The sequence below is a fragment of the Metarhizium robertsii genome, assembly GCF_000187425.2.
Source record: "Metarhizium robertsii ARSEF 23 chromosome Unknown MAA_Scf_1, whole genome shotgun sequence".
Classification (NCBI taxonomy): Eukaryota; Fungi; Ascomycota; class Sordariomycetes; order Hypocreales; family Clavicipitaceae; genus Metarhizium; species Metarhizium robertsii.
This window is the reverse complement of record NW_011942149.1, coordinates 6,561,024-6,581,434: the sequence shown is the minus strand read 5'-3', so window position 1 is coordinate 6,581,434 and position 20,411 is coordinate 6,561,024. Positions and strand designations below refer to the sequence as shown.

Here is a 20,411-nt window from a genome sequence, read left to right as displayed (position 1 = left end):
TGGAAAGAATCATTTATTTACGGCATATTCCGTAGCCGGAGAGTACTGAGGGGTGTAATAAGGACAAGTAGCGCTCCCCTACAAGGAGACAAAACACGTTCTGCGTCTGTGGTGTGCCATTTGATTGGGATATGAGTTGCATAATGTCCTTCCTAGCAACTCACCATGAATCTGTGGACACAGTGTCAAACCATTAGCTAAGAAGACCAATGGTTGCTCGCAATCTTACCTTCCAGGACGTCCTTCGCCAGGTTGGACATCTCTGGCAGATCCCTCACACCCAGTGACGGCAAAGCATTAGCTTTGATATTGAGTTTCGATTCATTTGAGACCATTCCACAGGCTTGGGAATCTTTTTCTCAGGACTTTTGATTGCAGCTCCAGAAGCGCGAATGCAAGGCTCTAATAGAGCCAGCTGAGTCTCGAGATGCCGATGCTGCTGTTACACCGAACTGAACTTGCGTATTTCGAAGAAGATGGACGCAGATTCTCACCCTGGCATCGCAGTGAGTTGTAGCATTTTATATGTCAGTATATAACTGTATTTAAGCTTAACCTTAGCCCCGATCTACAAAGCTACATTTTGAAGCCATGTTGGAGCTAGTCTTTAGGCGTATTATACCGCTGACAGTTCAAATTGCATCTCTTACGTCACAAAACTTTTAACCAAACTTTAATTGTAGTCAACTAAGTGACCTAGGGAATGAGGCTTAAGTATTATTCTGGAGCCTTCCACCTTGCCGGTTCCATTTCCTTTCTTCAGTATACAGCACCTCGCCTGACAACAAATCCTCCACCACTCTCCGCATTACGAGTGCAACAGAATCGCGAACTTCAGCCTCTGCTTCTTTATCACATCCATAAGATATTCTTTCTCTCTTGTTCTTTCCCTTAGATTAATCCTCATCTTATCTGAGGCATCATGGACATCAAGACCAGGTTCTTGATCCTCTCGGACACCCATGCCGAAGACTGGGCACCTCGGGTCGCCTCCCTTCCACCTATAGATGTGGCCATACACTGCGGCGATCTCACGGAGGAATCTAAAATGGCCGAATTCCGCACATCACTCCAGCTTTTAAACAGCATCGAGGCCCCTCTCAAACTCGTAATTGCCGGCAACCACGACTTTACATTAGACACGCCCAAATTTCAGCAGAAGCTCGCTGAAACAAATGCCTCGATAGAGCCAGAGCTCATCAAGAAAGCGTTTGGTGATATTGGAGAAGCCCAGAGCCTCTTCCACGACGCACGAGCAAACGGCATCATCTTTCTCGACGAGGGAACTCATCATTTCACTCTTCGCAACGGCGCCTCGTTGACCGTCTACGCAAGCCCATACACTCCGTCCCTCGGCGACTGGGGATTCCAGTTCAACCCAAAAGATAGCCACAACTTTGCCATCGACAAGGGCGTCGACGTGGCGATTACCCACGGGCCGCCCAGAGGCGTCCTCGACATGACGAGCTCTAGACAGCGCGCTGGCTGCGAGGCGTTATTTTCTGCGGTAGCCGCGTCTCGGCCACGCTTACATTGTTTCGGTCATATCCACGAGGGCTGGGGCGCAAGATTCGTCACTTGGCGAGACGGCACCTTAGGCGAAAAGCCATTGCATTTCTCAAATATCGACAATGAGCGGTCTTGCACCATCGAGACACTCTCTTCCCTGTACCCTCGAAAATTCGATACTGCAGAGACAATAGCTGAAAAGAACATGAAGCGGCAGCAATACATCAGCAACGGATTCTGTCGGACAAGCCATTGCAAGGGGGATGATAGCCCGGTACAGCCGGGTTTACAGACGCTCTTCGTCAACGCGGCTATTCAAGGCCTTGACGAAGATTCCACGCAATTACCATGGATAGTGGACATTGAACTGCCAAAGAGTGATGTGTTGGGTGAAAAGGGTGAATGTGATATTTAGAGGTTGCTTCTTGGTCATGGCAAATGTGACATTTGCTTTTTCTAGAGATCAGAACAGGGCTCGGATTGAAGGACACGGTAGGAGTATTCGGGGCTCCAACAGGGTATAACGAAGGGTAAATTCTCGGGAGTTTCATTGGATATGACACAGGTTTCAATACATCAAATTCGTCAAATGCGATCAATTGAAGCTTCCAAAATTCCCCTGTGCGAATTGCTGTTGTATTTGCAATATGATGGTCCTCCAAGGACGAAACGACGTTGAAAATTGCCCACAGTAAGCAAAGGTGATGTAGGCTGCCAAAACTGGGCATAGATAGCAGAGTGGCCAATGAGATACTGTGAAAGGGGGGAAATGCAAACCATCGATTTTCATGTCTTCCTTTATTCTCATTTTGTATAGTACGACACTCGAGGCAGTTCTTCTTTGTCCTCGACTGATACGTTGAAGAATTTCTTGGGTCATAAAGCATACGTCGCTCCTCTACGCGAAGTATCACTCAGGGAGTGCTCTAGGCGTTCGTACTCGGCTTTAAGCTCCTTTTCCTGACTGCACCTCCGAGCCGCCTCAAAATCGACAAGGACTGCTTTCCCTTGGCGAATAAGAAAATTATACTTGTTGATGTCGCCATGCTTGATACCCAGAGAGTGTAGCCTGGCTAAAGCAGCTTGACAGGCTGCCAGGTCTTCAGTTTCAGCGGACCTAGTGTCATCCAAATACTCCAAGACGAAACCGATGACCCTGCCGTCTTCGGTCAAATGGCCGAGGAACTTGGGACCGATGTCGTGGCCATCAATCCATTCATATGCCGTTGTCTCGGCTTCAAAGAAGGGCATTTGCCAGGGAAATTCGGTAAATTTGACGAGTAGAGCTTGGTCGAAAAGCGGATGTGTGACGACGTGTATATTCTGGCGTATACGACTGACCTTGTTGAGCTCCAAATGATCGATTCGCGTGTGGTGCCAGGTGTTTGAAACTCCAGGCAAGTCGCTGCGCGTACAACGGGAGAACTCCAGCTCCCCATTCCGGGGATTCTTGGATATGTGGCCCTCGTTCCAGTCACCGGGAGGGAAGGAAGGCAGAGTCGGAATCAATATCGGAGCAAAGGTCCGATCATCTCTTGGCAAGACTCCAGGGTCCACGGTGACATACTTGACGTGCTTCCCGTCAACCAGAAAGCGGTATTCGCCCACCTCTTCGTCCTTGAAATCGACAAGTGTTGCCAACAGTTGGATGTTGCTGTTTCGTGTCGGCGTCATCGTGGGTGTTGATGAGGGAGTGATGGTGTAGACGGGCACTTGGATTGCAAGGAAAACACCAGACGGGAGGCCACAGATGCAGTATGAGTGCACAGGGGGTGGTGGGAGATGGGATCGTTAAAAGGCCATTGCTGAAAATGGGCATGAGGAATAGCCAATTCACTGGCCCGTTTTCAATACTCCACATGCAGCGTCACATCAATCTGCAGGTTCCAAAGCGTTAACGGGGAAAATATGTGGGGTGACGAATTATGGCGGGAGACTTGGGCAGAACAAGAGAAGAAGTCGTTCATGTTCCCTTCACCGTTTACCACTGTGATTGATCCCAAACAGTGCCATGTGATCCATAAAAGCACTTTCCGTGTACTTATTTCTGAAATGAGTCGCTGGCTCCGTATAGTCTATGCATTTGGTGCAATGGAAGCCCCAATCAGCGGAACGACCTGATGAGGTGAAGAAAGGCGCAGAAATAATGGACATGAATCGTCGAGGTTCTCTCGTTGTGAGGTCTACTTGCCGGAACCCGTCGTCAAATGCCTGAGAGGAACCCCTCGATATCCTGTTGCGCAGGGACTGGCGGTCCAATAGCATGATCCTGCCCCTAACCAACTTGTTGCGCTCCGTGAAGCGTCCTGGCAGACCGAGGATATGAGGCAGGCATTTGAGTTCTTTCCTTGAGAGACCAGTGCGCTTGGTCGCAAGTGTGGCAGACACGGGGAAGTACAAGGGATCCAGGATGAAGCAAAGGTAGCAGACGCGTTTGCATGTGATTAGGTAGAGATAGCCGCCGAAGCGGTCACATGTTGCGCATTTGGTCGTGGACAAGGTGTTGAACAAGCTGGCGCAGTCAAAGTACTTTGCATCGATGCTGACGATGGCGCGGAGGATATCGGGACAATGTTCAAATATCATTCGATACTGATGCAACGAATCAACCAAGCTCATGGCCCGTCGATTTACGCGCCGAAAAGCAGTCAGGGACGGCAGATCCAGGGCCAAGAGGACATAGGTGATGAGTTCGGTGGGGAGCAGGTCCAACCTGCCCGCCGGATACTTTGGTTGGCCGTGGTGTCGCCCGTTGTCGAGGGGACAGCGAGTCTCAAGGCGGGCATCGTCCAAGGTGTGGTCGATGATTCCTGACTTGCGATAACCGTATTCATGAAGTTGATCTGGGGTGAGAAGTGATGCGTCCATTCTGATGATGGGAGGTGTGGGAGTCAGAATGTCGAGTCGGAAGAAAATATGCGCTGCCCGAGACTCGCGTGGTTTTCCACGTGATCTCTTACACGCCGACCAGGTTAGCATTTGCATAATACAAACTTATGCTTCCTTTCAAAGCCACAATGGAGGACTTGATTTAATCTCTGTTGATAGCCATGTCTTAGTAAGTTTGCCACAATTAATGACCTTACACCATCAACCGGCAGCCTCAACATCAACCCTCCCCGCCGTGACTGACATGACGAGACAGTAAGCATGAGCCCTCCCCCCGGGGCCCGGTGCGCATCAATCGATACGGATAAGTGACGACTAAGTCGGCCTTGGTTTCGGGTTTTCATCAGGCGCTGGCAGAGCTGAATCCTCCTATCCAGTATGTATGTCGTGTAGACCAACATCCGCCTTTGACTCTTGATGCCCAGAATCTCAGCCGTCCAGCCCATCCGAACGTCGATCAACAAGCCACCACACGCTTAATTTCACCGCTCAAAACTCCCGCATCGCAGCCGTGGTTCCCGCTCAGAAAAAAAAAGCAAAGAAAAGAAAAGGAGCCTTGTGTTACAATCCCTGCCAGAACCCTCACCTACTCATCTTCAGCCGCACGAGGAAGCGGACATGGGCTGGAGGAAACATGGCACCAATCATGCCACGCTTTCGTATTCAGCCCTGCAGCCGAGTGATGGCTCCCAAAATTGGCGTCACAAGTTGCCTTGCCAGCCCGACAGCCCCAGTGACACATATGACGCTACTGCAAGCGTGGTTATAACTTCCACGTCCGTCGAATGACCATGTGCAAGTTCCTGCAGTCCCTGCTTCTGGGGCTGAACGTCATCCTCTTTGGACTATCGCGCGCCATATTCGGGGCTGAGGGGCTGGAAGGCTGACTGTGGGCTGGAGTTCATGTGTATGGACGCCGACTCTGAGACTATTCGCAAGGCAGTCTAGTACGCCATGCCAGCGAGCTCCGTGGCTTGCAGGGTCATTCTGGATCGAGGTGAGATTTTGGTCTGGATACTTGCTTGTTGAGGCTCTGCTTTCCATCGCTCCGCAGGAAATACATAACAACAGAGCCAGTTCCTGCGTCCCGCCACGGCCAAGCTGACTTACACCCGTACTCGAGGTCATCAACTCACTGGCAGCTTCTATTCAATCCTTTTCGTAATCAGTCTCGGGCCATTAACACGGAGAATATAGCCAACTATGCAGTTGTACTCGTTCATGATCCTGGCAGCCGCCAAATGGGCAGCCGCCGAGCAGCTTGTCCCCATGCAAGCTGTCGGCGGCGTTTCTGCGCGCCAGCTCTTCGCCAAGTCTGAACCGGTATTCGACTTCTCAAAGCGAGCCACATGTGAAATTGGCCAAGTCGCTTGCCACGACGGCTGTATCCCCATCGGCGGCCGGTGTTGCGCCTCATCAGGCTGGTGCAAGGTCGGCACCGTCTGCGACGAGAAACTCGGCGGCTGCTGTCCGCTGGGCAAGACGTGCACCAGCGGTCCTACCGGTGGTCTGACCTGCGACACGGGATACACGCGCTGCAAAGACAAGTGCATGCCCGTCGGAGGAGACTGCTGCAGCGACGGCAACTTTTGCAGAGCCGGCACCAAGTGCGACGGGAATGGCGCGTGTACCACGGGTGGCGGCGGCGGCGGCGGCAGCAACCAGTGCCTCTCATCCGAGGCGTCCTGCAATGACAAGTGTATGCCCAAGGGATCCGTGTGCTGCGGCAACGGTAGGTACTGCCAGTCGGGATATACCTGCGTCAACGGCGGTCTGAGTTGTTCACCGGGCGGTACTGGCGGCGACGGAGGCGGAGGCGGAGGCGGCAACCAGTGCCTCTCAACTCAGGAGGCATGCAACAACAAATGCATGCCCAGGGGATCCGTCTGCTGCGGCAACGGTAAATACTGCCGGGCAGGATACACATGCGTCAACGCCGGGCTCAACTGCTCCCCGGGCGGCACTGGAGGCGGCAGCAGTGCTGGTGGTGATTCCGGCACCACATCTGCTGCCCCGGGCACAACCGCTCTGCCTACCTATACGTTGACGTCGGACGACGGATCGGGTGCTTCACCTACCAATGCCCAACCTACCGATACGCAGTCCGGGCCTACTCCTCTTGGAGGCACGACGGCTGCGGCCAACCCACTCCCTACCGACTCTGGTGCCGGGACGGCCGTGGGCACCAATGCCCCGACACAGACGAGAGCCCCGGCCGCTGCTGGAGTCGTTCAGGTGCCTCTGGCCTGGGGGGCTGTGGCGATGGCCCTTCCCTTGGTGTTGTGAGATGCTAGCTGGCAGAGAGCATCTCCAATGTTTGGTCGAAGGAGGCGACGGAGGTGGTTGTAAGACTGCGGGCGAGTGTGTCTGTGGACATGGCCAGAGCGTGACGGATAATATTGTTCCGTATAATATAATATATGATACCAACTCAACTGTTTGCTCCTAGGATGAAGCTACATAGTTGCGCTTGTGCGGGTGATTTTGACACTCGGGAGAAGATGGGAGCACGAGCAGCCATCGTCAGCCGCAGCCCAAATTAGCACAACAAAGATGCCCAAAGACCAGGGCCCGTAATCGTCGCAATGGAGAGACTCATCATGTCGATTCACCAGGTGGCGTTACGCGCATCTCCGACGTGGTGCGCACGCAACGGCATGTTGCTGACGGCAAGGACGCGTGTACTCGGTCTGTCGTCGGTCCGGCTTCAAATGCGACTGGCGCAATTGACGATTCGCCGCCGCCGCCGCCCCTCCTGATGGTGCTCTTTGTTTGTCACCCAAGGCATCATCAGCCATCAATGTTGAGCCACATCCGACAAAGAACTGAACACGGCCATTGCCTCATCAAGCCACAGGACAATGGCTGCGGTTTGTTGATCGCGTAGCCTTTTGCCCCTGCCATGACGGATGATTGTTTGAATTGGCCCAACGTTGATTTAATTACCCCACCAGACCCTCGCCGTTTACTGCCACCATTGACCAGGCAGCTTCTCCGCTTAAGTTACATCATTGCTTCATCCTCAGCCCACGACGACACCACGCCGTCCATCCGTCCATCCACGCCGTACCATCGCCTTCGCCATCGCCATCCATTGATGTAGGAGAAGAGGTTTTGCTCGCACATTCATTTGTCGGGCGCCATCACCGCCTCTGCCCTTTGCAACATGGTGTCCCAAGAGCTGCCCAAACACGACACGGCAGCTCCCCCCGCCGATTCAGCCCAGCCGCTTCATCCACAACAACAATATCGACAGCAACCGTCCCAGACACCATGGCCCGACGATCCCAGCGAAGCCATATGGGAGCATGTCGGCGTAGAAAGAAGCAGCTCCGGAACCCCAGCTTTCCCTCCCACCTCGCATCCCGTGGCAAATACACCACCGCCAGGCAACAGCCTGACCAGCCAGGGCGACGCCGACGAGAATGTCTGGGACGAAGCTAAACGACAACAGCCCAGCGAGGCCGAAACAAGCAGTCCAGGGCAGATTCCAGATATACTCAGACCTGGCGGCAATAGAGCCGCCACGAACCCGTTCCTGAAGAGGAAACCAGTACCTCAGGCACCGGAGGCTATGCCGACCGAAGCCTTCTCCAAGCTGAGCGTTGACGACGCCAGCCAAGATGCCAATCCGTGGCAGCAAGTCGTCGACAGTCAAAGGACTCACACGGGACATCCTACTCCGCAGCCGCGACCAGTCACAGCTGACGGCATCGAGATCGATCCATGGGCCGCTAATGACGACGAGCCATCCATCTCGCAGCCAAACATCCCTCCCAAGTCTCCAGCTTTGATATCGCTAAAATCAGACGATGACGACCAACCCGCCTGGAAAGAGGAGCTTGTCACCAACGGTGACAAAACTGTCATCGAGTCACCACCGACTGCCGTGGCCGACGAACTGCTGCATCAGAATGTCTGGGACGATCTCGGTGCATTTGACAAGGGAAAGGCCAAGGTGCAACAACTCTCGGCGCCTGGCCACGCCGCCCAGCTCGACGACTGGAGCCTCATTGACGCCGAATCATGCTCAACCCCGTCGAAACACGCAAAAGAGGATGAGAGTGCAGATGAGAGGCCGCCTTTGCCAGCTCGATCCACAGGCCTACAGCAGAAATGGGTTCCCTCGCGACCGCCCGTTGACGCCAAAGCCGAGACTTACCAAGTGAAGAATATCCGATGGCACGATGCAAAGTCTCAACAGAATCCTCGAACGTCGCCCATACTAATCCAGAACGAGAACGGCCCTTGCCCCCTGGTGGCACTGGTCAACGCCTTGACCCTGACAACACCGGCTGACAATCCCGACACCACCTTTGTGCAGGTCCTCAGGTCGCGGGAGCAAATCAGCCTGAATTTGCTTCTCGACGCAGTCCTGGACGAGCTCATGTCACCACGACGTACAAACTCGGAAGACGCCCTGCCGGACGTGTCCGATCTGTATGCTTTCTTGCAAAGCTTGCACACCGGCATGAATGTCAATCCTCGGTTTGTGCCGACCCCAGCAATGGTCGACGCCTACAAGCGGACTTCTCTGACACATCTGCACCCCACGGAGCGAGGAAATCTCATCCCGGGGACGTTTGAGAACACAATGGAGATGAGCCTCTATGCGGCATTCTCTATTCCACTAATACACGGCTGGCTGCCATCACAAGCGGACCCTGCGTACAGCGCCCTGGAACGGCAGGCTGGCTCATATGAAGACGTGCAGAACTTATTGTTCCGCGAAGAAGAGCTCGAGGAAAAGCTTGCTTCGCCTGATGGGCTTACGGAGGATGAACAGCAGCTTTACCAAGACATTGTGACTATTAAAATGTTTTTAAGCGCATCAGCTACTCAACTCACGGCGTGGGGCATCGAAGTCATAGGAAAGGCGATGCGCCCGGGCACGTTTGCCATTCTTTTTCGAAACGATCACTTCAGCACCTTGTATTGTCACCCGCAAACACTGCAGCTGCTCAGTCTTGTGACTGACGCCGGCTACCGAACCCACGATGAAGTTGTCTGGGAAAGCCTCGTGGATGTCAATGGGGAACGGACCGAGTACTTGTCCGGGGACTATCGTCTCATCGGACTGACGCATGAGGCTGGACCAAGCACCAACCTGAACAGCTCGACGACTGACCACGGCGGCCAGTGGACAACCGTACAAAACAAGCGTGGCAAGGGAAGGCAGCAAGATGAAGAGACGGGGTCGGCGGTCTCGCCGCACGAGCAAGAAGATCGAGATTTGGCGCTTGCCTTGCAACTCCAAGAGGAAGAGGACCAAAAACATCGCGAGGAACAGGCTCGCCGTCAGCGAGAGAGGGCCCTGTCTGAGCAATACATTGAACAGCAGGGCCACCGGCCTGTCCCCGTCAACCGAGATCGAAGGCGCACTTCTACTCCCGGACACGGCGGCATCGCCCCGGAAAGGCGTAGCTCGAATACCTACAGCGTCCCGGTTACAACAAGCACCTCGCACCCGCAACAATCTGGCATCTCGCAGCCTCTGCAGCAGCAGCAGCAGGCACCAGTACAACAACAAGTCGTCAGGCCGCTTGTACCGCCCCGTCGGCCGGGCGTGACTCGTCGAGCAGAATCGAATGGAGACGACGCGCCGCCGTCCTATGAGCAGGCAGCGCAAGCTGCGGCTTATATCCCGCCCGTGGGACACCCGAGCCACTCGCAGAGTAGCACGGCATTATCAAGGCAGACGTCGGCGAGCGTCGACCCATCTGCTGCTGCCAGTCAGGTCCAGGGCGTTGCCGGTCAGCGGCGACCCTCGACGCACACGACGCCGTCGTCGAGTCAGCCGTTGATATCAGTCGACCCGCCTGTGAATTTTGTTCCGAGTTCGCACAGCCAGCGGGCGTCCATATCATCCAGCTCGAGGCGACAGGCTGTGGGCCACGGCGGGCGAGACAAGGATTGTGTGGTGATGTAGCGGGTTCTGGTTCGTGGCAGTGGTGTCGGCATGTTATGAGTGACGAGACGAGGCATTGATGATTGTCGCATGGCGTATGGTGTATATTACATTGGCTGATTGTGTTGGTTGGGAAGGCTTGGGTAGTCGTAGTCACCAAGAGGAATCCATCACAATGACTTGTTTTTGTTTTCCCGCAACGGTTCGTATTGAGGGTGAATAATGTCGTTTGCAGTGACGTGCGGACATGTGTGGTGATTGCCTTTTGGCATTTTGTTGGGATAACTCTGCTTTATGAAGTGCTGCTCGATGTGGAATGCGCGATTGCACGAACTGGGACGCGATGAGGTGCTCTTGGCATACGAATGATGCTGAATAAAGGAAATGGGCGGGAAATAAATGCTGTTTAACAGAAACTCTCACCATCACAACGACGTGGGCCACGACGTGGGCACGACGTGGGCATGAGGCTAAAGTGCCGCGCCGTCCGAGGGTCAGCCGGATATTCGCGCCCCGCGATCCGTCTGGTGGGCTCCAAAGATGTTTCACTGTTTCACTGTTTCACGGCCATGTCGCTACATACATATGTACGCCCCCCATGGGGAGCCATTGGAGTGGGAGAAGGAGACAATGGGATTGAGCATGTCAATGCCTTGTGCGGGGATCATGACGAGTGGCTGGTGGGACAGGCACGCCACAGGCACCGCGACCCCACTTGTCGTCCGTCAACAGGGGTCACCTGCTTTCCATGTGCAAGCCATTTGATGGCCGCAATTTGCAAGTCGAAACCACCTCGGGCGTCATCGCGACCTTCATCTGCGGCTGGACCACCAAACTGATGCCCAGGGCGCTTCTCTGTCTTCTCAACTGCTGGTACGTGGGCTCGCGGCAAGCCGTCCGCGGTATTTAGAAACGTCGCGCCACCGCCATCGCATCTCGGCCGACGCACGCGGCACCAACCGCCAGGACTCGGGACTCAGGACTCAGGAGTCGAGAGCTGCCATGGCCATTGTCGAGGGCTGGTACCCTCCCACGAGGGAGAACTGGGAGACGACGGTGCTCACCTTCCAGATACTCTACCCCGCTGTACGTCGCGCCCGTCGACATGATCCCCCGTCGGAAGCTGGATGCTGCATACTTGAGTACTCTGTGAATGACGCCTGTGAGGAAAGCTAACGCGGGCCTGTACTGTAGCTCTCGCTCATGCAGCTCTTCATCTCGTGGTACGGCATGGGCAAGACGTCGGTGCGCAGCGCCTTCAACCTCCCCGGCCGCGTGGCCTGGGTGCTGATGGAGATGCCCGGGTTCACGACGGTGCTGTACATGATGAAGACGCTGCCGCGGATGCACGGCATCGACGACCTGCCGTGGCAGAACCGCGTGCTGGCCGGCCTATTCGTACGCCCTCCCGTCCTCTCTCTCTCCCTCTCTCTCAACATCTTTGGGACTAACTTATCCTCCTCAGGTCATCCACTACATCTACAGGGCCGTCGTGTTCCCCCTCATCCAGCCGTCCATGTCGCCGATCCACGTGCTCGTCGCCCTCATGGCCGCGGGCTTCCAGGTCCTTAACGGCGTCGGCATCGGCGCCTGGCTCGCCGCCTACGGGCCCGTCACGGCCGAGGCCTGGGCCGCGCGCTCCTCGGTCGCCCAGTTCTGCGTCGGCATCGCCATCTTCTACGTCGGCCTGGCGGCCAACTTCTTCCACGACGAGGAGCTGCGCGAGATTCGGCGCGCCGAGAAGCGCCGCCGGCAGCGGGTGCTGGACAAGCAGGGGGGCGCGGGGGGCGCCGCCAGCGTCGAGAAGCACTACCAGATCCCGCAGGCTGGGCTGTTCAAGCACGTCCTTTATGCGCACTACCTGTGCGAGTGGGTGGAGTGGTTTGGGTTCTTGGTGGCCGCTGGCTGGGGGTGCGTGCCTGCCTGGACCTTCTTGGTCAATGAGGTCTTTGCCATGCTGCCGCGGGCCGTCAAGGGCAAGAAGTGGTATGTCGAGAAGTTTGGGGAGGACAAGATTCGCAAGAGGTGGGCGGTTTTGCCCGGCGTTGTGTAGTCGTGGTATCGGGGCGTGACGTGATGGGGTGAAGGTCTGTGGTCCATCGAACGTCGGTTGTCTAGAAGCGAGTCGGTTGCTGCCAAGTCTCGACTCTATCAACATGTTGTTGCTTACTACGACGTCGGGGGCATATTCTTCCCTTGGCTGGCACCAAATCGACTCGCAGCACCTCTCTCTCAACGCAATGCCAAATGCCCGCCACATCCTCTAGTAAGATATATATCCAAACGCTTGGCAAACGTCAACCAAGGCAGGGAAATCAGCAAACGAAGATACTCATCATATTCTTGTATTAAAAATGCTCTAATTCTATTCATCTTTCACGCACCCCTCTCCGTCCCAACCCCTCAGGATAGTACCCAAACCAAAGCGCCATTCTACACCTTGTTCTTGTAAAACGCATCCACCCACTCCTTCATCTTGGCGACCTCGGCATCAACCACCTTCTTAGCACCCGGGTTCGCCTCCGCATTCCGCATAAGCATGTCGTTGCAGTGCGCCGCCTTGGGGATGACGTACGACGGGCGCTCGTCGTCGCCGCCGCCAAAGGGCCCGCCGGGGCGAAAGTCGGACTCGACCGACGCCGAGCGCCACGGGTCGTACTCGCCGTTGATCCAGATGAGCCGCGTGGTGTTGACGTTGCCCCAGCCGCCCGTGCGCCGGTTGACGTCGTCGGCGCGCACGCCCTTGACCATGCCGACCTGGTGCCCGTTGACCTCGGGGAAGTAGATGGGGCACTGGGCGCGCCAGTAGTCAATGTTGTACAGCGGCGCCGGGTATCCGACCGTGGACTGGGGCGAGCCTGCCTGCCAGTATTCGAAGCTGCGTGGTCTTGTCAGGAGGGAAAGCATCATGGAGAAGGGGAGAAGGGGAGGGGGGGGAGGACGCACGCCTCGTTGCAGAGGAACCACATCCATTGTCGGTTGTAGGGGTTCTCGACCGTGGTGTTTGTGAAGACGGGGTACGAGGCGTTGTGCGTGTCGTAGCATGCCTGGGGGGGATAGTCATCCCACTCTTTGGAGCAGGCTGGTTTTGTTGGGAGTTAGGACGACGATGCGCGCGCACCTCCGGGCCGGGGGTTCACTTACCTCCGTCGCCGGGGAGGACGTATTCGCGCCAGAACCGAGCGAGGCCCTTGAGGCTCTGGCATAGGCCTACGCCCTCGGGGCCGGGGATGGTGCCGTTTGTGCCGTTTGCGTTGCCGGTCTGCCTGCCCGTGTTAGTGGGACTGCCTGGGTCATGGACTGGCGCAATGGACGCGGCCGACACGCACCTCCATGTAGTCGCACATCTTAAAGGTGTCGGTGTATCCGCTGTAGAACTGCTGACTCTGCCAGGTGCCCAGGGCGCCGTCGACGGCGCTCACAAAGTCGTCGTCGGCGATGTGGTCGAAGCCAAACTTGCGCTTGAGCCCGTTCTTGGCCTCGGCGGTCCCGTTGGTCAGCACCCTCTGGAAGTGCGCGTTGATCTTCTTCAGGTCGGCGCTGCAGTTTCTGGGCAGGGCCTCGTCGATGGGCGCAAAGTACTGCCAGTAGTCGGCGACGGCCTCGACGACGGCGCTCGAGCAGTGGTACGCCCAAAAGGTGCCCGGCGCGAGGTGGTGCGTCCACGCGGTCAGGGCGCCCGGGTACGAGCAGCCCGAGAGCACCCAGGGCGCCTTGTCGGGCCGCGAGGAGCCGTCCGGGTCAAAGGGGAGCTCGACCGTCTTCGCAAAGTGGACGAGGTCCTGGATGGACTGGTCGAGCGTGAGGTACTGCAGCGTCTCGGCGGTGAGGTTGGGGTACGGCGAGCTCTGGCCCCAGTAGCGGTGCTCGAGGATGAGGGTCGCGCCGCCGTTGGTCTGGGCAAAGACGCCGGGCAGCGTCAGGTTGGTCGTGTACCCGACGAACCGGTCCGCGGCGAACTCGCCGGGGGCGTTGAGCACGATGGGCGCGCCGGGCCCGCGGTAGAACTCGGCGTTGTACCAGTACCGCTGGGTAAAGGTGCCCAGGGACGGGTTCTCGTGGTCAATGAGCTGCTGGAACGTGGCGGCCTTGATGTTTGGGTTGGTCGCGTTGGTCGCGCGGCGAGCGAGCCCGTTGTGCCCGGCGTGGTAGGCGTCCTCTGGAATGGGCGGGATGTAGCCAAGTTCCTGGCTGGCACGGAGGGCGTTTACACATGCCGGCGCCGCGAGGGCCGCAAGGGCGGCCGCGACGAGGGAGATTGGCATCGCGCAGGCTAAGACGGTCCTGTCTCGGATGCGAACTCTGGCCTTGTCGTTTTTTGTTTGCCTACGAGCGAGCTGCAGACTGCTGCAGAGCACTCGCGAGCCGGACACATGGTTTTATATAGTTTCTCAGGGAGTCAAAGTCCCCTCTTGGCATGCGACTTAGACGCCGTGCTCAGTAATAGCAAAAACGACTCGCCACGGGCGCGTGATATGTGATCGTGGGCCCGGCGGGAACGCCCAAGGCACCTTCTGAATACAGAGAGCGACGGCCCGGGATGTGGCAGTATGCATCCTTGGGATCCTTTGTGACGTCGAATGAATCCGGGGCTCTTTTTCTTGTCCTTTCGTATGCTCTCGGGGTTGTTTGGGTCGTTGGGCCCGGTTTGAGTTGAGTAGACGGTGGTTTGCATGTCGACCCCCTGCAAGGCCCAAACAGCGCAGACGTCTAAAGCACGGGCTGGTGCCCAGGTGCCCAACCGATCTTCGAGATTGGCCATGGCCAGGGAACTGGTTCCTCCCCGTTCCCTTGGGCAGGAAAAAGGCCCAGCCTGAACAGGATGGTAACATGGATGAACGGACGAACGGGCGTTCACCTTCCCAAAGAGGAAGCGTGCGGGAAGTGGAGCCGATTTGTGCGACTGAGCGGCGGTGTGCCGCCGGGCTTGACAGGGTCCGAGGTACGTATGTATCTGTCTCGAACGCGAGCGTCAAGGGCCTTGCAGCCTCCCGTGCTGTCCGATTCTGGACCGGCGGCAGGCGGCAGGTTGTAGGGCGTTGAGGAATGCATCGTGGTGTGCTACCAAGCCCCAGATGAAACACGAACATTGTGCAGTGCAATGCCGCCGGTGCGGGCTGCCGATCGGCACGGCCGACTGCCCGGTCCTTTTACGCGTCCCATCTCGACCATCATCAACCAACGGCGTCTGTGCTCCGTGCCGTAGCGGTCCGCAGCAATTGACACATTGCCCTCCGGCTTCGCTCTGTCTGCGTCCTCGCGGTGTAGAATTGCGTCAGCGAACAAAGGGCGCATTCCCCAGATGGGCCCCATCGTCGTAGTACAGGTGGCTTGTTGGAAGCTTGGCGATCGGGCACGGCGTAGAAGCGGCAAGCCACATGCGGGAGGCTCCGGGCTTGGCCTAACTTCTACGGTACATCAATACCTCCCTGGCCAAAACGGTTAATACGAGTGGCGGTTCCCCCTTTCGTCCTCATAGCGTGGCCCGCCGCTGCCCGAAATAGTAGGTGTAAGTCGTAGCAGACAAGCCAATATTTGGTAAAAGCCATGGAACTCGGGCGCCAACCTGCCTCCCTTGTGACATGTCGGATGGCAAAGAGGGCGCGGGGAGTCGTGCACTGGTTCACAAGGCTGTCTGCGGACAGGGAAACCGACGGCCTTATGCAGGACGCCGCTCGCACAGTTCTCTCGACTTCTCATCGTTGCAGCATCAATCAAGGGCGCATGTTGGCATCGCGCTTCAAAGATACCACGCTTGTACTGCGAGGCCAAAGGGCGTCGCCCTCTTGCAGTGGCAAATGTGGCATGAGCATGAGCATGAGCAGGTACGCCACTCGATGTAACAACTCTGGGTTTACATTCGATGGAAACTCGCAGCTTGGGAGCAATAAAAATCCCATGGCCCACTTTATCTTATTCTAGACGGCTTCGTCGTCCCGCAGCCTCCATGGGAAGCCTCGACGGACGGGGGTGTCGACGGACAGCCTCTGCTATGTATGGTGTTTTCCTCCTCCTTCCGGCAGACACAAACGGAACAGATTGCCCATTATGTTGACAACCACCAAACGTAGCATGATCTCAGCACTACGTGTCCGAGCAGTCTACTCGACGACCAACACACAAAGAGCATTACTTGCTGTTCGTTCCTTGCGTCAACACCGGGGGCCTTGAACGTGCCATCTGCAGCGGGAGATGCACCCTTCCTGTCCAATACCAATACTTGTATATTCTCTATCTGTCTCTAAACACACTTCAAGTCTATATCCTTATATTTCCGCGCTCCTTGCGCCCCTGGCTCCTCTTAGAAACCTTTCAACTCCTTCTCCATCTGCTCAACAGTCATGAGCTCCGAGTCCCTGCGCCTCCTGTCAACCTCAACAACAATGGGAGTGTTGAATTCGGCATGGAACTCATCGCCCGCGACGGGCGGTGCATCGCCCTCGGTCTGATCACGTCCTTGGCCCGCCGAAACAGCAGCACCAGCCAAATCCCGTGCCTTTTGTCCCCCGGCATCATTCTCAGCAGTGCCGCCGCTAACGGGAACGCCAGGTCCGGTAGAGGAAGTGTTCGTGGCCTTGCTGGCATCACCAGAGCGCAAGGCCCGTCGAATCTGGCGGCCACCTACAACATGTCAGCTGGCATCGACGAACGCCAAGTTTGGTTCCATACTCACAAGCCTTGTCCGTAGCAGCCGGCGCGCCGGCCCTCTGGACCTTGTCCTCAAACACGCATTTGCTCCCTATTTCACGCACCATGCAGTTTGTGCATGCCCGGACCCCTGGCAAAACAGTGCAGGTTCTAAAATTACCACTGTTGTTGTCGTCTTTGCAGTTGTTGCAGGGAAAGTAATCCAAGCTCTTCCTGCGTTTGGGCATGACTGCCGGTATATACTGCAGCGCCGAGGTTTGCTATCTTGGTGGAAGCAGGGAGTTATATTCCAGCTGTCGCCTGATGCCGCAGGTCGTTCTAGGATTCGTCGTGTCCAAAGAAAGGTCTCGCTCGGGTCTGTGACGGCGCAAATACAGTATATCGTGCAAAGTCGTTCAAGTTGGCGGGAAAAGCAGGTACCATTTTGCGAATGGCTTCTCGGAGTGAGTTGAAGACTTGCATCGTTGCTAAATGGCCCGCGGGAGAGGGCATTATATACTCGACGGGCACGCTGAACAGGCAAATCTTCTGTTCGCTCGTTCAGGTAGATGCGGACCTGATGACAAAGTCACAGAAGTTTATGAAGACCTGTAGAGCTGTGACAGGGGGAGACGCGATGCGATGTTCGGCTCGAGTTTGGGGGGGTGTGTGATGGAGGACTCTGCAGCGCGGGATTCACTTGGCTTTGTTGGACGCCAGAGTCGACAGGGCCATTGTCGATGGTGCAGCGTCTATTGTTGCCCGTCTAACGTGACTGCTGTCTCATGCTCATCCTGACGGGAGGAATGGGCTCTTTTGTTGCCGGTATCTCTTTGTTCCTGCGTCAGGAGTATTCATTCACTACATTTATGTATCCGTACGCTCGGAACTGCCGATGGCGAAAGTGAGTACATGCTCCCCTTGGCTGTGCATCCCCCCTTAACCAGGGATGTTGATGGTATGGGAGCAGAGTTTAAAGAATGACTCTGGAGAACGTCTGTCTAAAGCGTACCTTTATGAACGATGAAGTATCGTTCTAGCTCCAGTTCAACTGGGATTTATGCCCGAATCACGGACATGTAATGCGTCAGGGATCCAAGCGAGGTTAAAAGGGTGGACACAGCGTGAGAGCAAGGTTCACAGAAGAGGATGGTGCCCTCATTAAATTAAAAGAAGAACTTGAACTCTCCTGAGCAGAGATTCACGCCCGGCTTAGCCACAGACTGCCAGCGTTTAAAAGAGGTTCTTCAGGTTCGCTACTATATAAAATTAAAGTGCCGTGGGTAATCGTTGAGTGGTGTTTGCTAGATCACGTCTAATTTCAGCACCTAAGAGTTTTTCAGCCGTTCTACTTTCGTTATCGTGTGAGTAGAACTGTACAGGCGTCCAAGTACCAGCGCTACTCGCCGCATCGATTCAGTTTGGTTCAAAATGCCAGGAAAAATCTGATATACCCCTTTTCCTCACCCGCATATATTCAGCTACCCACGGTGGCAATGCCTGTCATCACAACATGAATTTGTACCTAATGTTTTCTCTTGTTGCCTTTTTCCAGGCACTATCGCAAGTAAACGTGGTGACATGTCCGTTTGCTGAGTTTCTAAAGTCTGTTTAATAAGACGTGTCGCAGATACAAGAGTCGGCCCCAAAGAGGCCTTATAGCGAAGCGTATCAGCCTCTTATGAGCGGCAGGGGTATATCAATGAAATTATTGTCAATCTGCCGAGCGACAGATGGCGCCAAATATCTCGGTTTCCATGTGCGCGTGTAAAGGTCATTTTTGGCCTGCAAGAACACTTCTAAACACCAGGCGGGTAATACACCAACACCCTATCCTACAAGACGCAAATGTAAAGCTCCTTCAGCAAATCTCAAAGCAAGCAGTCAAACAAGGGCTCTTCCAGGCTAATTTTGTGCTTCCCATGGTTTTGCGATTTCTTATTGTGTCCCAGGGCCACAACACCACCCACGAATAAGTACATTGGTTTCTGGGTCTTGCAGCTCCTTTCAGCCAGAGGCCCATGGAGAATCTGGACAAGGTTTCGTCCTTTGTGACGGTCCGAAGCCTGAGCAATATCTTACTTTGTGTGCTTCAGTGCTTTCACTCGTACCAAGGGCAATTTCATTCAGCTCGTAGGTCTGGCGCCCAGGCTTTGTGTCGATCCAAGTTTTGGAAGCAGTGAACAAAAGCACCACAAACGGCTTTATGTATCGATCCTGTCCTTGGAAAGACGAATGTGTTTGACAATCGACAGACGTTGGTTTTTGGATGGACCTGTAAGAACTCGTCCAAAGTACAAGGGTTAGGGTTGTGCAGAAAATGCGGGGGCGTCTTCTGCACCAATAGCAAAGCTCGATGTTGTCGATTTTATTCGCTCCAACGCCAGCGTCTATTTACCACGTTGAGCAAGTCTAGCCGCAGGAAGGGTGCTGAGCCGCGTGTGCCGTGCCTCCCTGGCTCACGGCTCACAGTGGGTGCTACCAAGCCGGCTAAGTAGTCAAGTTCAATGTTGGCAAGGGTTACCCCACGGGGGCGTTCTGGGACTGACATTGATGGAATTGGCATGTCAGTAGGAGCATGTGTCTGGTACAACGGCCTCATCACTCATTGGGTACGGCATGGTTGCCTCCATGCGAGCAAGTTCCGAACCCCGAACACACGGTCCGCATGAGCCTCGTCCTTTCTGCGCTTCCTGCAGGGATGACCCGACCATGTATGTACAACTGTTTCTAATAAAGACGTTTGCATTACTTTTGAGTCGTCGCAGGAATTGTGCGTGAAGAGACTGTCAGCATGTTTCTCGCGGAAGCTACGGAGTAACCAGTAAGCAATGGCCCACGGGCAACTAGCAAGCCGGATACAAGACTCGGGCATCCCAAAAGCATACTGCCATGGTGGTTTGGCAATGCCATGTGTCAATTATTCGCATTTAGACGAGAGGAGTAACCGGACATGTTCAGTTGGTGACAGTTTATAGAAACATGAATTGGTCTGAGGTCTTGATCTGAAAGTGTTTTTGTCACGACGACGATATGCGGTAGCGGATATCAAGATGGTGGCAGGGTCCCGCTACCGGATATTAGAGCACATGACGGGAATTGCCAGACGGGCATGACACTTTGGCTGCAACATTGAAAGGTGGAAAGAGAAGGTCGTCGACACCGATCGTCACTAAATTGGTGTTGGTCGCCAGTGAAGTTGCATCTTGCTCAGCTCTCGCAGATATCAGGCCAACCCACATCTAGCAACCCTTACCCCCTACGTACTGCCTCCGTCTTGATTCTGACCCATTCTACTCTGTCGTCAAATAGGAATCGATACAGAGTCCAAGAAACTTCGTCTCGTGGACCTGAACCTTCTGAGACGTCACCAACGGTGGTCATGATATATCGCCCAAGTACCGCGACTGCCTAGGCAAAGGGCCAGATCTGCCTCACATCATTTAAAAGCGACAAAAAAAGAGGGGTCCTTTACTTG

At 55.3% G+C, this 20,411-nt stretch overlaps 8 protein-coding genes across 8 annotated transcripts; 4 read left to right on the top strand and 4 right to left on the bottom strand.

Annotated features, from left to right (window-relative positions):
- Positions 1-922: 922 nt before the first annotated feature.
- On the top strand, positions 923-1,924 carry MAA_09366 (ser/Thr protein phosphatase family protein; the record flags this gene model as incomplete). Its single annotated transcript, XM_007827364.1, has 1 exon — positions 923-1,924. One exon carries the CDS (start codon positions 923-925, stop codon positions 1,922-1,924), a length of 1,002 nt encoding a protein of 333 aa, XP_007825555.1.
- Positions 1,925-2,385: 461 nt separating this feature from the next.
- Positions 2,386-3,183, bottom strand: MAA_09367 (alpha-galactosidase a precursor; the record flags this gene model as incomplete). The annotated part of the gene is made up of 1 exon (XM_007827365.1): positions 2,386-3,183. One exon carries the CDS (start codon positions 3,181-3,183, stop codon positions 2,386-2,388), a length of 798 nt encoding a protein of 265 aa, XP_007825556.1.
- A 300-nt stretch (positions 3,184-3,483) lies between these two features.
- MAA_09368 (F-box domain, cyclin-like protein) lies at positions 3,484-4,377 on the bottom strand (the record flags this gene model as incomplete). The annotated part of the gene is made up of 1 exon (XM_007827366.1): positions 3,484-4,377. One exon carries the CDS (start codon positions 4,375-4,377, stop codon positions 3,484-3,486), a length of 894 nt encoding a protein of 297 aa, XP_007825557.1.
- Positions 4,378-5,601: 1,224 nt separating this feature from the next.
- On the top strand, positions 5,602-6,684 carry MAA_09369 (uncharacterized protein; the record flags this gene model as incomplete). The annotated part of the gene is made up of 1 exon (XM_007827367.1): positions 5,602-6,684. The coding sequence occupies one exon, from the start codon at positions 5,602-5,604 to the stop codon at positions 6,682-6,684; it is 1,083 nt and encodes a 360-aa protein (XP_007825558.1).
- An 880-nt stretch (positions 6,685-7,564) lies between these two features.
- On the top strand, positions 7,565-10,327 carry MAA_09370 (DUF455 domain-containing protein; the record flags this gene model as incomplete). Its single annotated transcript, XM_007827368.1, has 1 exon — positions 7,565-10,327. One exon carries the CDS (start codon positions 7,565-7,567, stop codon positions 10,325-10,327), a length of 2,763 nt encoding a protein of 920 aa, XP_007825559.1.
- A 981-nt stretch (positions 10,328-11,308) lies between these two features.
- Positions 11,309-12,359, top strand: MAA_09371 (steroid 5 alpha-reductase; the record flags this gene model as incomplete). The annotated part of the gene is made up of 3 exons (XM_007827369.2): positions 11,309-11,392; positions 11,501-11,704; positions 11,772-12,359. 3 exons carry the CDS (start codon positions 11,309-11,311, stop codon positions 12,357-12,359), a joined length of 876 nt encoding a protein of 291 aa, XP_007825560.2.
- A 380-nt stretch (positions 12,360-12,739) lies between these two features.
- On the bottom strand, positions 12,740-14,571 carry MAA_09372 (Peptidase S28; the record flags this gene model as incomplete). The annotated part of the gene is made up of 4 exons (XM_007827370.1): positions 12,740-13,184; positions 13,253-13,388; positions 13,451-13,568; positions 13,636-14,571. The coding sequence occupies 4 exons, from the start codon at positions 14,569-14,571 to the stop codon at positions 12,740-12,742; spliced, it is 1,635 nt and encodes a 544-aa protein (XP_007825561.1).
- A 2,036-nt stretch (positions 14,572-16,607) lies between these two features.
- MAA_09373 (uncharacterized protein) lies at positions 16,608-17,181 on the bottom strand (the record flags this gene model as incomplete). Its single annotated transcript, XM_007827371.1, has 2 exons — positions 16,608-16,927; positions 16,980-17,181. The coding sequence occupies 2 exons, from the start codon at positions 17,179-17,181 to the stop codon at positions 16,608-16,610; spliced, it is 522 nt and encodes a 173-aa protein (XP_007825562.1).
- Between the last annotated feature and the right edge of the window lie 3,230 nt (positions 17,182-20,411).